At 31.9% G+C, this 13,798-nt stretch overlaps 2 protein-coding genes across 2 annotated transcripts; one reads left to right on the forward strand and one right to left on the reverse strand.

The window, feature by feature from the left end:
* The first annotated feature begins 608 nt into the window (after positions 1-608).
* LOC130968851 (squalene synthase 2-like) lies at positions 609-8,059 on the forward strand. Its single transcript, XM_057894326.1, has 14 exons — positions 609-1,065; positions 1,214-1,256; positions 1,870-1,959; positions 2,224-2,299; positions 2,846-2,915; positions 3,432-3,575; positions 3,654-3,758; positions 4,104-4,250; positions 6,593-6,668; positions 7,063-7,151; positions 7,320-7,411; positions 7,498-7,540; positions 7,627-7,696; positions 7,799-8,059. The coding sequence occupies exons 1-13, from the start codon at positions 871-873 to the stop codon at positions 7,693-7,695; spliced, it is 1,239 nt and encodes a 412-aa protein (XP_057750309.1). The 5' UTR covers positions 609-870; the 3' UTR covers position 7,696; positions 7,799-8,059.
* Positions 8,060-10,106: 2,047 nt separating this feature from the next.
* On the reverse strand, positions 10,107-13,534 carry LOC130970283 (SH3 domain-containing protein 2-like). Its single transcript, XM_057896314.1, has 10 exons — positions 13,247-13,534; positions 12,577-12,687; positions 12,417-12,486; positions 12,159-12,310; positions 11,681-11,782; positions 11,346-11,546; positions 11,188-11,250; positions 10,872-11,030; positions 10,690-10,764; positions 10,107-10,343 (listed from the first exon to the last, which is right to left on the reverse strand). The coding sequence occupies exons 1-10, from the start codon at positions 13,304-13,306 to the stop codon at positions 10,227-10,229; spliced, it is 1,110 nt and encodes a 369-aa protein (XP_057752297.1). The 5' UTR covers positions 13,307-13,534; the 3' UTR covers positions 10,107-10,226.
* Between the last annotated feature and the right edge of the window lie 264 nt (positions 13,535-13,798).

The raw sequence follows: 13,798 nt of genomic DNA on the forward strand, positions 1-13,798 counted from the left end.
TTTGATGTATGAATGACGTAAAATATTTTATATATTTATCGTATCAAATATATGAATTTAGATATTATTTAAATAATAAAATTAAAAATTAATTATTTCAATGGGCTAAAATATTTTTATACTAACTATCCTGAAAAAATATGTAAAAGTTAATGTCTAATGATAAATTGCAGTTAGATACTTAGATGTATAATCTTTTCACGTAATACAAGATTGAGAAAAAATCATACCTATAAAATATAGGTGAATTATATAATAAAGATTTAAGTTTATATAAGATGAAAGAGAGATAAAAAAAAATAAGACTCATATTTTAAATAATAATAAAATAATAAAAAATAATTATAAAAAAATTTATTTTCTCTCTCTATGTTACTTCAATTATAATAGAGTGTCCCTAAAATATATTATAGGCAACAAATTCTAACAATAAAAGTAGAACTAACATTTATTTTAGACATATAAACTCTAATCAAATTAAACAACAAACAAACCAACCTCATCATGGTAGCATTAGCATATACACCTCACACCTGGTACAGGCTAGCAATAGCATACGCAATGGAAAATGAAATGTAACCAATAACTAACCAGTGACTGTGTACGAGTAAATCCACAGATAATAAGTTCAAATCCGTCCATAAGCATGAAGTGAGTGACCATTGTTTTCCAACCTCAAATTGAAACCAACTTCCAAAATTTGCCAAAATCACATTTAAGAGTTAAGACTTAAGAGTAAGACCCACGCCTCGCCATAGCGAAACTCTCCATTCTCCCTAAGAAACTCAGATAGAAGACGAAGACGAAGCACGTAAACCAAACGGCGTCGTTTCTAATTTTCAATTAGATTCAGAAATACGTAGAGAGAGAATGGGGAGTTTAGGAGCGATTATGAAGCATCCAGATGATTTGTATCCGTTGCTGAAGCTGAAAATGGCGGCGAAGAAGGCCGAGAAGCAGATCCCGTCGGAGCCGCACTGGAGATTCTGCTACACCATGCTCCACAAGGTTTCTAGAAGCTTCGCACTCGTCATTCAGCAGCTCGGTACCGAGCTTCGCAACGCCGTGAGTTTACCTTCGCGTTTTGTTTTCGTCTGCGATTTTCGATTTTCGTTTGCTTCTGGATTTGATTTATGCCGTTATTTTATTTTAATATTTTCTGAATCGAGTTGTTTCTTACTCGAATTCGATACCTATGCATCTTTATTTGCAGGTTTGCATATTTTATTTGGTTCTTCGAGCGTTGGATACCGTTGGTACGCTTTCATTTCTTGAACGATCACGATATTGCTTGTTGTGTCTCGTAGTTTATGATCATGATAAATTGATAATGATGTATTTTTTCATTTTACTGAATGTTATGATGTTCAATTTCTATTTTGGCTTCGTTTCGGTTTTTTCTTCTTTCTTTTCTATATATGTAATGATAATTTATTTATTTATTGTTAGTGTATTTTTAAGTATTGAATGTGAAGCAGGGCTTGTCAACATACGATTTGGAAAATTCTAGTTATTGATACGTTGATGATTTATTTCTAGCCATTAAATTTGAAATTATAAGCAAATTATATCTGGACTTGTTAGGATGTGGAAATTCTGTGGATTTGGAAACTGTGTTAAGTCTCAGATTGATCTACTGCACATATTGCGGCTGTTGTCATTGACCATTTCTTTAGAAGGAATGTGACATTTCTGAGAAATTATGGTTGCATCTTTAGACTAAGCATGCTTGGTTTAGAGTGTGTTCAATGTTTGATGTCAACAGACATTCATTAGAATGTGCATTCCCCTTGTTGGTGACTTGATGTTAGGTAAGACGCAAATCACGATTGTTGCCCTAAAACTTTTGGTTTTTTGTTCTCTTGACAGAGGATGATACCAGCATAGATACAGATGTCAAGGTGCCAATACTAATAGCTTTTCATAATCACATATATGATCGTGATTGGCACTTTTCATGTAAGTGTCTTTTATTTTGCTCCTCTTTTTAGGTAAAAGTTAATGCCATGGAGAATAAGGTCCATTCTTATATAATCAACTTTCTTCCATCATGTTGTTTCCTTCTATTTAACCATATCAAACTTTTCTATATCAGAAATTAAAGTCCAATCCAATTGGTTATAATAAAGGCAACCTTTATCTAACTTTGGAAAATTGGGGATATATTTACACCTCAAATTTTGTTGATGCTGAACTACTTATAATTTTTTTGTATGTAACAAGGTGGCACAAACAACTACAAAGTTCTAATGGACCAGTTTCATCATGTTTCAACTGCTTTTCTGGAACTTGGAAAGGGGTTAGTTTTTCTCCTTTAATATTCTGTGGTACTTGGGTTCCACTTGTTTCTGTTTTATCTCCATCATTTTCCAATCAGCAGCAGCACTTTGGTTTTATTTTCAATTTTCTGGCCATTGTTTTTTATTACTTTTGTGGCATGCTGTTGCTGTGGACTGTGGAGATTGTCAAGGTCTTACATCTTTAGAATAGATACCTAATATATAAACGGTATGTGGCTGATGAATACAGTCAATTGTTCCTACTTACATTGACTGCAGAGGTTTCTGCACTTGTATATTCTTTTCTCTGCTACAATTACAAAACAGTTTCTCGTCATCTGAGTAATATTCATCTAATGATGCTACCATTACATGCAAAATATCTTAGACTTAAGGAGGGTCTAATTCCATAATTTGTCTGTGATTGTATTTTCAAGTTAAATAAGTGAACTGGGGATTGTGAGATGTGTGCTATATGGACTGTAAACTCACTGTCTTTTATCAGCTTTTCATCAGTGTATATGTGACTGACTGACTGGAGTTTTGCGATACATTCTACTATGCAGCTACCAAGAAGCAATTGAGGATATTACGAAAAGGATGGGTGCAGGAATGGGCAAATTTATTTGCAAGGAGGTCTGGCATACATGTCTTCTATAATTATATTATTTAAACTATAAAGTGGGTTTAAAATAGTTTAAACTATTTTATTCCTTCGGATGGTTGCCTCATAGTTTCCGAATTTTACTGTTATCAAACTTTATAGATTTTTGCCTCCAGTTATATTATCTAGATATTTTCCCCCCGGTTGACAAAAGTTCACACATTGTATAATGAAGGTCTTGGAAGCAGATAATGTAGATATGTTTTACTTAATGATAATTATTTTTTTTGACAATAGTATATTATTAAGGTATGGCTAACACGTTTTAAAGTTTTTTCAATAAATGCATTCAAAAACATAAAATTTGGGTTTTCCTTGAAAAAATATATACATCAGTAACCTTAACAAGTGTTAGCTAAACCCTTATTATTATTATAGCATCTATCCCAAAAAATCTGATATACAGAGCTCTGCTTCACCGGGTTTAGGGTTTAGAAAGATTATCTCGATTGAGTCCAAGAGATTTTATTTTTCCCCTTAATTTGCAGGTAGAAACAATTGATGACTACGATGAATATTGTCACTACGTGGCAGGACTTGTTGGGTTAGGTTTATCAAAGCTTTTCCATGCCTCTGGTTCAGAAGATCTTGCTCCAGATGACCTCTCCAATTCAATGGGCTTGTTTCTGCAGGTATGATGGTAGTACTATCTAGTAAAACAGTATGTAAACAATCATTATGCTTCAGTTAAGAACCTTTTGATATTGCAGAAAGCAAACATTATTCGAGATTATTTGGAAGACATCAATGAGATCCCCAAGTCACGAATGTTTTGGCCTCGGCAGATCTGGAGTAAATATGTTAACAAACTTGAGGTCTGTCTCCCTAAGAACTTATATTTATTCTATGACGGTTAGAATCTTCTCCTATTACACAATAATATGAAACAGTCACATTATGTGTGTGTGTGTGAGAGAGAGAGAGAGAGAGTACCTTCAACCCTATTGTGTTGCTTTATCATTTGTGAGTACTATGAGTAATGAGTGGATGTCGATTCTTTATTTATAATCGATAACATTCTTATCACTGGTTTGTACGGGTGAAAACGACATTTGCTGTCAGACTAGTTTGTTCTGCACTCACGAATGCCTTTCTTCTGTCTTAATGTGCACGTGTAAGATTCTCTTCTTTCTTACTCCAGTTTAAATTTTGTTATCCAGGAGCTGAAATATCCGGAGAATTCCATCAAGGCAGTGCAATGCTTAAATGACATGGTCACTAACGCTCTGATGCATGCCGAAGATTCTTTAAAGTACATGTCTGCATTAAGAGACCTGGCTATATTTCGCTTTTGTGCTATTCCCCAGGTTCGGTTAAGTTGCTTAATTAATTTTGATGTTGGGTAATTTGTCTTGCAAAGCTATATTAGATTTCAATAAAAGCTTCTCACTCTAGTTAAGATAAAATAATAAATAAAAATCATGCAATCTATTAGGTAGCGTTTGTTTTGAGGTACTGAGACAGAGATTGAGAGACTGAGACTCAGTATCGTGTTTGTTAGTTCAGAGACTGGTACTAAAATTTCTGTCTCTGTCTCTAAAATTTCAGTATTTCAGTACCTCCAAAAAGTAGGGACACAGGGGACTGAAATTTTTAGAGATGGAGACTGAAACTTTAATAACATTTTATACCTAAAATATTTTCATTTCAATTAATTAATTCCAATTTTACCCTTTGTGCAAATTAAATTAGAGTTTCATTCTTGTTTCAATTCCTGTCTCCCATTTTACACCAAACAGAATACTGAGATTTATTTCAATCCCTGTCTCTTGGTCTCTGTCTCTCAGTCTCAGTCTTTCCGTCTCTGTCTCTCCACCAAATGCTACCATCCATGAGGTATTTTGCAAACTCTAGCGATGGAACTTGCAGCGGAATCACAATTTCATGTACAATTAACGTGATAGATCTTCCATTGGCTGATTGATTTTCTAGGTTAGGAGTGTCAACTTTTTACGGTGTAACCTTGCTGGTTTGATTTGGTTAATATTATAATATTACTAGTATTTTTACTCTTAGTAACATTACGGGAATATAAATCTTTTAAAATTACCTCGGTTTTGCACTGACATTATAGATTGTGAATTTGTGACACACAAAAAAATTACAGAATCAAACTATTTTTACAAAAAGGTTTTAGAAGACAAAAGTTTTCGTTGTCTAAAAAGACCAGGGTTTCTATAGATAAGTAAAAATCAAATAATAAGATTTTTAGTTATTATTTTCATGTAAAAGAGTTTAATTTTTTACTAATAATTAATTTTAACATTACTTATCTAACGTTTGAAAGAATCTAACGTATATACTTTTACATTTGATTAGGTATTAAGTTTGTTGCACAAATAGAAATAATTAATTTTTATACTTGTTATTTAAAATAATATTTTTCTCTCTATGTATATAAAAATGTAATTAGATATTAGTATAAAAAAATTATATTGATAGTTATAAAATTAAATCAAAGTCAATATTTTTTAAAAAATTTGAATCTTGGTTCTAACGTTTAATCACAATTCACAATATTAGTATTTTTTCCAAATTATATGTAATAAATATTTGAAGGGAGAAAAATGAAAATATATATTAGAAAGATAAGCGATGAAAATTTAAAACTAAATAAAAAACTATAAAAATATGTATACAATAATAATAATAATAATAATAATAATAATATTTTTTTTATTTAAATTATATTATTTTGTTAATTTTATTTTTCGTAGAACAGAAAGGTAGAGAAAAATAGAGATGAGAGAAAAGAAAGAGAAGATAAAGAAGAAGAATGAGAGAGGGAGTTTGTTAATTTTGGAAGGAAAATTTTTATTTTAATTTTAATAAAAAATATTTGGTGACATATTTTGATTTGTCAAATTACTAATATAGAATATAAATAAATTATATATAATTATATAGAGTCGGAAAGATAGAGACAAATAGAAAAAGGGAGAGAAGTAGATAAGAGAATGTAAGAAGAGAGTTTATTAATTTTAGAGAGAAATATTTTCTTTCAAATTTTAATAAGAGAGTGTCATATCACACAATTTTGTTATTAAATTACTGAAATTAGTAAGTAATATATAATATATATATATATTTCAGTTTTAATATTTCAATTTTAATTTTAATGCAATTAGAGAATGTCATGTTACACATTTTGATTGTCAAATTTGTAATTAGTTATTGATAATGATATATAAGAGAGATAGAATGAGTGAAGGAATAAGAAAGATAGAGAAAGAGAGAGGAAAGAAGGCAATACTCTTTAATTTTAAAGGAAAATTTTTTATTTTAATTGCAATGAGGAAATGATGTGACATATTTTAGTTGTAAAATTAGTAATAGATAATAGATATAGAATAAGTCTTTTTCTTCTAGTTTCAAATGTTCATGAAGCAGGAGGCACTTAGGTCACACTGTCTTGGGGGGTTGACCTCTCAGTTATGTTAAAACAAGTTGGAGGTTCAACCTTTAAATATATGGATATTATCATGTTAATCTTATATTTAGAGTTCATTTCTTGATTACTTTATAGTTTCTATCATTTCTTGATGATATGCATATTATGCTTGATAAATCTGCATATGACAATAGCTACCTTTCACACCTTTTTTTTTCCATAGCAAGTTGGATGTTTATTTGACAATTTTTGTGATAGATAATGGCAATTGGGACAATTGCATTGTGCTATAACAACATCGAAGTCTTCAGAGGTGTAGTAAAAATGAGGCGTGGTAAGTTAAACATTTCAATGCCAATATCCTTTTGAAGTCTTCCACTTAACGCATGCTGGAATATAAAGATAAAATTGGTATAAAATAGTGGGGGCAAAGATATATGGAAGTCCAATGAATAAGTGAACTGCTGCAATTTGCTCTAGGTAACTGTGTGTAGAAAGAATCTTCTTAAAACTATATCTTGGATTCTCTTTACTATCGGATTAACATATACAACCAGTGCCAATTGTGTAGTCATTTGTTACGGTTTCCTCCTCTCTTTACAAGATGATGATGATGATGATGATAATGATTATTATTATTATTATTTAAAGGCGATTTTTCCTTTGATGGTCTTTTAAATAAGGATTAAATAAGCTGTTTACAAACGCTTTTTGGTTATGATTTATAGGTTTAACCGCCAAAGTGATTGACCGAACAAAGACAATGGCTGATGTTTATGGTGCATTCTTTGATTTTGCATGTATATTGGAGTCCAAGGTATGAAGAATTCATGCTTCTTAACAAATTATGATTACGTTTGCAACACGAGAATGTGGATGCACTACTTTTGTTTATCCTAATCGAACTCAAGCTGTCTTTCAGTTTCAAGGATTTTCTTAGAGCTCACATTTTCCAACTACGAAAGTTTGGCATTTTTCATTGTAGGTTGACAAAAATGATCCCAATGCTACAAAAACATTGAGCAGGCTGCAATCTATACAGAAGACTTGCAGAGAATCTGGTCTCCTAAGTAAAAGGCAGACAACTATCTTAGTACCTTCAAAACTCAAAAGCTACCCTTTTTACATTAACAATTTAACAAACCTTCAATTTATTTGAACAGGAAATCTTACATTGTGAATGGGAACGGATATAGCTCCACCATGGCAAGTTTTTTTCTTTTTCCTCTTTTAACTATGCATTTCTTAATTATATTTATATACCGATGTTAATGCAAATTGTTCCCTTGCAGATCTTCATCCTGATCATCACGTTTTCCATCCTTTTTGCATATCTCTCTGCTAACCGCCAAAACATTTAGTGTACGTTCTATTGTTGGTTCTAATGTACTGTATATATGTAACAAATTAAAAATATAACCACTTATATTTTCTAATAATTGTTCACTTCTTTTATTTTTGTAGTATTTTAAGCCTTCTTGCCTTTCTGTCTTTCTGACCTTGGATGGCATTCCTCATCCGACACAATGTGAAGCCTTGCAGGCAGTAGTTTAATGGCTAAAGTAATTTGTCGTGTGTTGTAGTAACTGAAAATGAACAGTGTAATATATAGTTCCTGTAGGCTTGTGATAGATTTAAGTTTAACTTTACGAAAACTGTCATTAATACGTCTTGAACTCTTGATATACTTGCATAGAGTTGGAATGCCAAATCATTTCAGATATATTTATAATTTTATATACTAACCTTTCCTTCTTTTCCTGTTTAAGAAAAACAGGTTCAGGTATCAAACTTTCGGCATAGCTGTCAAGAATACGAGTAAGGATATTCGGGGGCAGTTTATATCGGTTTTGAAAGAAAAATTAATTCGATTGAAAATATATAATTTATTTATTTTTTTGGATTAGATTATTTTGATTTTAAAATTTAATTCAATTCGATCTAACCTACTACGATTAAAATGGAATCGATTTATTCTAGTTTTAAAAAATAAAATTGTTATTTTATTATTAAAAGTAGAAATAAGTAAATTTGATTTTACATTTACAAAATACTTACCAAACAATAATAATACATGACTAAGATAAAAATGTAACAAATTAAATATATTGTAAATTAAATTTTGAATTTAATAGTAGAACAATGGTATCGTATGGAATTGTGCAATTTGCATTGAATTAGACCGTTGTTGACTTTTGAGAAATAAATAATTTGATCCAATCATGCAATTTGCTAGAAAATAAAATTGAATCAAATTCAAATTAATGTGATCTTGATTAGAATTCGATTTTGATTAATTGGATGAATGATTTTATTTGGAACGATGGTTTTTTTTTTCGTAAATTTGATTTTTATAAAAAAAAATTAAGAGTAATGGTAATATTCAAAAATTGCTAAAGGGATAATTTAATATAGAATAATTATAAATAAAGTGATGAAATCATTCAGCTTTGGGATAAAAGTGTAGGATCACATTTCTATCAAAGTTATTTTATTTTGATCTCAATCAAAATAAAAATTTACAATGTTTACAGTTTACAAGAATTAAAAAATAAAAATGCTTTTTTAAATATAAAATAATCAATTGTGCATTTTTACTTGAAAAATAAATATAACAATATAATATTAAATTAAATGAATATTTAATTTTTGGGTAATGGAAGAATTTTTCGTTATGCTTTGCCATGTTTCTAATTAAGACTCAAGTGGGAAAAAAAACCAAGGTTCTAAACGTCTAACCAGTAATTGTCAGAAATTCAAAACTTTAAACTTTAAAAAATTCAAATGAGGTTCAATTGGAATTTAACCAATTAGAATAAAATAATATTTATATAAAATATATATTCTTTTAGAAAAAAATTTAATTCTTTTTTATTTTGTTATTTTAAACCAATTAATCGCTAAAAGTTAGACCGGTTTAACAAATAATCAATTTTTTGATCAGTTTATAACCAATCAAATTTTTGTTTAAACCAAATCGATTTACTGACTAATTTTCGATTAACCCGATTGAGCTGTTCTATTTGGTCCGGTTTTCAAAACACTAAGAATACATTATTACTATAATTTAGAACGTAGGAATAGTTAAGAAATCTAACATTTTTAATAATAGATATTAATATTAACCAAAATATAATTAAAAATAATTGTGCTACAATATGCAATTAAAAAAGCAATTTTGAACATTAAAATGCTAATGGCACTAAATACTAGGTTTTTAGCTTCGTCTAATTCAACCCTCATCCTTGCACAATATCCCTTAACCGCATATAAGTGAACTGAAGATGTAATAAAATTTGGCAGAAATAGCACAAAACCAAGCTATGAAAGATAAAAAGAAACAGACTGAGGCAACTAAATAGCAAAGGAAAAGTATGAGGAGACAATGGAATATTTGTACAATGTGTACAATGGAGGTTTATGGAATATTAGAGATATAACCATTAGTGTTATTTTTTTCCATCAGCTGATGTTTTTGAGATGAGTGGTATCATGACATGGTATTAGAGTGTTATATCCGAAAGGTCAAGAGTTCGATTCTTGGTGAACCCTAAAATCAGTTTAATCTTTTGAGAAGATGTTTATTATCCCTAGTACTCGGATGATTAATCTAGATAGTATGGGAGATATTCATTTTGTAACTCAATAGCCCATTGTACACATTGTACAAATAGTCCATTGTGTCTCCCTAGCGGGATCCAATAGCAAATAGCAAAAGATGACAACATATTTATACATTATATAATTGGTAACCACAAGGGAATAGCAGGCATTTTCTATCATAAATCATTTTTTTTCTATGCTAAGAACACATTATCCACCATAAGTACAAAACATCACACACACATAAAAATACCCCGGGTTAAGAAAACCAAACCCAACAGGAGAAAGTTCAAAACACTTCAGCCACCTTGCTAGCAAGAACCCGTTCCCTTCTTTCAATGTAACTAAATGGAAACCAACCTGCTTTTCCTTTGCATTCACCCTCGGCCCAGCCATTATTTGTTACCTGCGAAAATCACAGCAATCATACCGGGGGAACAGAAAAATGGGACCCGTTTGGTATGGAAGGAAACAGAAAAGGGGCCCAGTTTGGTATGGAAGGAAACAGAAAATTGTGAACCATAACTGCTTGAGTCGGGACACAAGGCACATCATAAAAGATGACAAAACAATCATTGTATGTTGAATCAGTTATAACATACTCACGTTCTGACTGCATAATTATTGATATATCAGTGCTAAAGAAATCCAAGTCGAATGCCTCCCCACGAATGTAATGCCATGTCTAAGCCCTTATTTGGTTCAAAGAGTTAAAGAAAGCTAGTTATATTTAGATACAGCACAATACTAACCTTTCGGACAACAACATAATCACCAACTGAAAGATTCAACTCCACTTCAGACACAGCAGAGTACGGAAACAAAACCTGCAAGAATAGTAGAAATTATAAATAGCACATCAGCATTCCTTTTCAATATTAGACCTGTAAGTGTAACCCTTTGTAGTTCGTATAAGGAACAGTCTCCTACTAACCTCGCCTAAGAAGTAACCCATGCTATCAGTTGATCCATTACTTGCCTGAGAAGCATAGACACCATTAGCTTCCTCGTATGACGGTGGTGGTGGCATACTCTCATCCACACTAGGAGCAGGAGCAGGAGCAGCTTCAATTCGATGACGTTCAGATATCATCTATTGTTGAATATACATATGAAGGGCAGCCCGGTGCACAAACATCACGTGTTAACCCAGATGTTTATAATAAATGAAAATGACCTATCTTTCAGATGGCATATTTGACATCTACAAGGCAAATAGAAAAAAATGACATAATGATATGGTTTCTTACCTCACCCTCAAGCTGATCAAGAATTTGTAGGACTATTTGATGATATGCACGCTCTGCTTCAACCTTGAGAACCGGAAATTGATTGCATTTATCATAACTCAGATACAATATTTCCTTAAATTGGAGAGTTGCATAATCATAAAGTAAAAATTTAATACCATAGCTATAAGTCGCTGAAGTGTTAACCTCTGTTGCTGTGCTTCAACAGCAGCCAATGCAGCAGCAGCTTCCTTCCCCAATATTCCCATGTTTGTCTTCAGGTCATGCAGTTTTGCTTCAGCTGCTTCAAATTTCATGGCATTGTCAGCATTGCCTGGCGTTTCTCTTACTTTTGCCTGGCGCTTGGAAACTTCAATAGCCTGTCTAGGTTCAAAAGGCAGTATTTACAAGTCAAAATAGGAAAATAAATCATTAATTAATCATGCACTTAGACAAAGGAGATGAGAAACACCAAAAAAGGCAGGTGGCAAACGAAAGAGAAATTCTAAAATACCTGGGCTTCAGCTTCCTGTCGCATTCTGTCATAGCGTTGAGCTAGATGCCGGGCATCCTCCAATGGAGCTCCCACCACCATTGCTCTTAAGGGCTCTGCAACCTACTCAGCAATAAGCAAGACTTCAGTCACAGACTTTTAGGTCTAGTTGGAAGTATGCAGTGCATAAACAAGCAATTGAGTCAGAATTATAAATAGCGCAACTAAGTGAGTAGATGGATCTTATGTATTAAAACTTAAAAGTTTTATTCAAGATTGATCTCCCACCTAGTCTGCATATTTGTTTTCCATGAGATTTAGGTTCTCAAATCACATTCATATTTGGTGGAGCAGTTTATTTGGAAAAACTATACCATCACTGATGTGTCATATTTGAACTTAGCAATATATCAACAGAAGTACTTGCTTGATGAACAGAAACATAAATTTCCATACATACACATACATACAAACAAACATATTGACACGCAATATGTACCTGTGTTCCAAAAGCTTTCAGTAAGTTTCCATGTTCCTTCTCCATTTGAGCTCGGGCTCTTGCGAAATTTAGTGCAGCTCTAGATAATGTATTGCCACTCGTACATGTATTTTCTGCACCATATTTCCTACTATCTTCTGATAGCTTTGCCCCTGTCAAAATAAGATGTTTCGGAGTTGAATAACAATATCTTTCCATAAACTAACAACATTGAACTTCAATGAAACTTAAAAAGTTTCACTAACCAACATTACCTACCAATTTCAACTTGCTTTGATCCGGTAACAATATAACCTTCTACACCACGTACAATATCTCTTTGATAGTGCTGAAAAACACAAGGAGATTTCATTATTAGCGGAGGATGAAGAGCATTAACTGAGATGCAAACAGAGAGTTAGCGTTGGGGAAACAAAACCTTTCCCGCACGTGTCGATATATAAAGCTTCTCAAGTCTCTGATGTAGCTGGAGTTCTGCCTCATCAGCGACCAAATTATCTGAACCGCCATACCACTGTTTCAGAACAGCCTAAATAGCAAGAAATCATGAGAGTTATAAAGAATAACAAACGAGGCAAGCATAAACAACGAGCAATTGAGAAAGTGAGAACGCAAGCATAAACAACGAGCAATTGAGAAAGTGAGAACAAGACAGAAAGGAAAATGAATTAATAGAAGCTTAATCATAACAATTAACGGTACTGAAAAGTATACAACGCACAGTGATTTTGAAATCTACTGCTGAATTGAATGCAAATGTAACGGTGCCAGCTCAAAATTCAAATTACTTCAACGAGATTTCTTAATTGAGTTCCACAATGCAATCGCGCGATTCGAATAGATCCAAAACATGAGGTTAATCTATTAATGAGAATGATAATTACAATCTCGCAACGAAAATCAGAGGCGAACATCGTCGCGATGAGAGGAATAACGAATGAGATTCATTACAAATCGCATCGAGTGCGAGAAACAACGCGAACAAAACGAAACGAAACGAAATAAGATTCTCAGATTCAGATAGCGAATGGAAGGATCTAAATGAATTGATCGGAGAAAAGATCTGGTAAAGAACAGTGAAATAAAACCTGTTGTTGGCGAGCGACTTGTTCTCGAAGCTTCGAAGCTTGCTTTCTAATAGCATCCATTCAGATGCGAAAATGGAATTGAAATGAATCTCGGTTTCGTTTTCCGGCGCTGCAACAAACAATAACAAAAACAATCACTCTCCACCACTACGCTAAACAGTTTTGTTTGTGTAGAGCAGAAGAGAGAAGACAGAGAGCAGAAGCTTTTTCAAATTTCTCAACCACCAACACTATTTTTTTCTTTTTATTGGTCTGTGTCTTAAGTTGCTTATTTCGAGAACGATAACTTTTATATGCAATCATAATTATATGGTTCATAGACAGGAGACATGGGTGAGGTTAGTAGAGACTCCAGACGAGTAAGAATATTAGTTTGGGTTGGGAAAACTTTTTTATTTTATTTTTTTATAAAATTTTAAATATTACAAACAAAATAAATTTACCTTTAATTTTTTTTAAATATGTTTTTTTTTCTAACATTTATGATTTTTTTTTAAATATTTATAACATTTAATTTTATTCAATTTTATCTCAATTCATTTAATTTTATTT

This window comes from Arachis stenosperma, chromosome 3 (genome assembly GCF_014773155.1).
Source record: "Arachis stenosperma cultivar V10309 chromosome 3, arast.V10309.gnm1.PFL2, whole genome shotgun sequence".
Lineage (NCBI taxonomy): Eukaryota > Viridiplantae > Streptophyta > Magnoliopsida > Fabales > Fabaceae > Arachis > Arachis stenosperma.

Coding starts and splice junctions, on each gene's coding strand:
- LOC130968851 (XM_057894326.1), top strand. CDS start 871: ATGGGGAGTTTAGGAGCGATTATGAAGCATCCAGATGATTTGTATCCG. Junction 7,412..7,497: donor TCTGGTCTCCTAAGTAAAAG/GCAGACAACTAT, acceptor TTATTTGAACAG/GAAATCTTACATTGTGAATG. Junction 7,541..7,626: donor ACGGATATAGCTCCACCATG/GCAAGTTTTTTT, acceptor GTTCCCTTGCAG/ATCTTCATCCTGATCATCAC.
- LOC130970283 (XM_057896314.1), bottom strand. CDS start 13,306: ATGGATGCTATTAGAAAGCAAGCTTCGAAGCTTCGAGAACAAGTCGCT. Junction 11,783..12,158: donor TGAAAGCTTTTGGAACACAG/GTACATATTGCG, acceptor ATTGCTGAGTAG/GTTGCAGAGCCCTTAAGAGC. Junction 11,547..11,680: donor GACAGGAAGCTGAAGCCCAG/GTATTTTAGAAT, acceptor GAACCTAGACAG/GCTATTGAAGTTTCCAAGCG.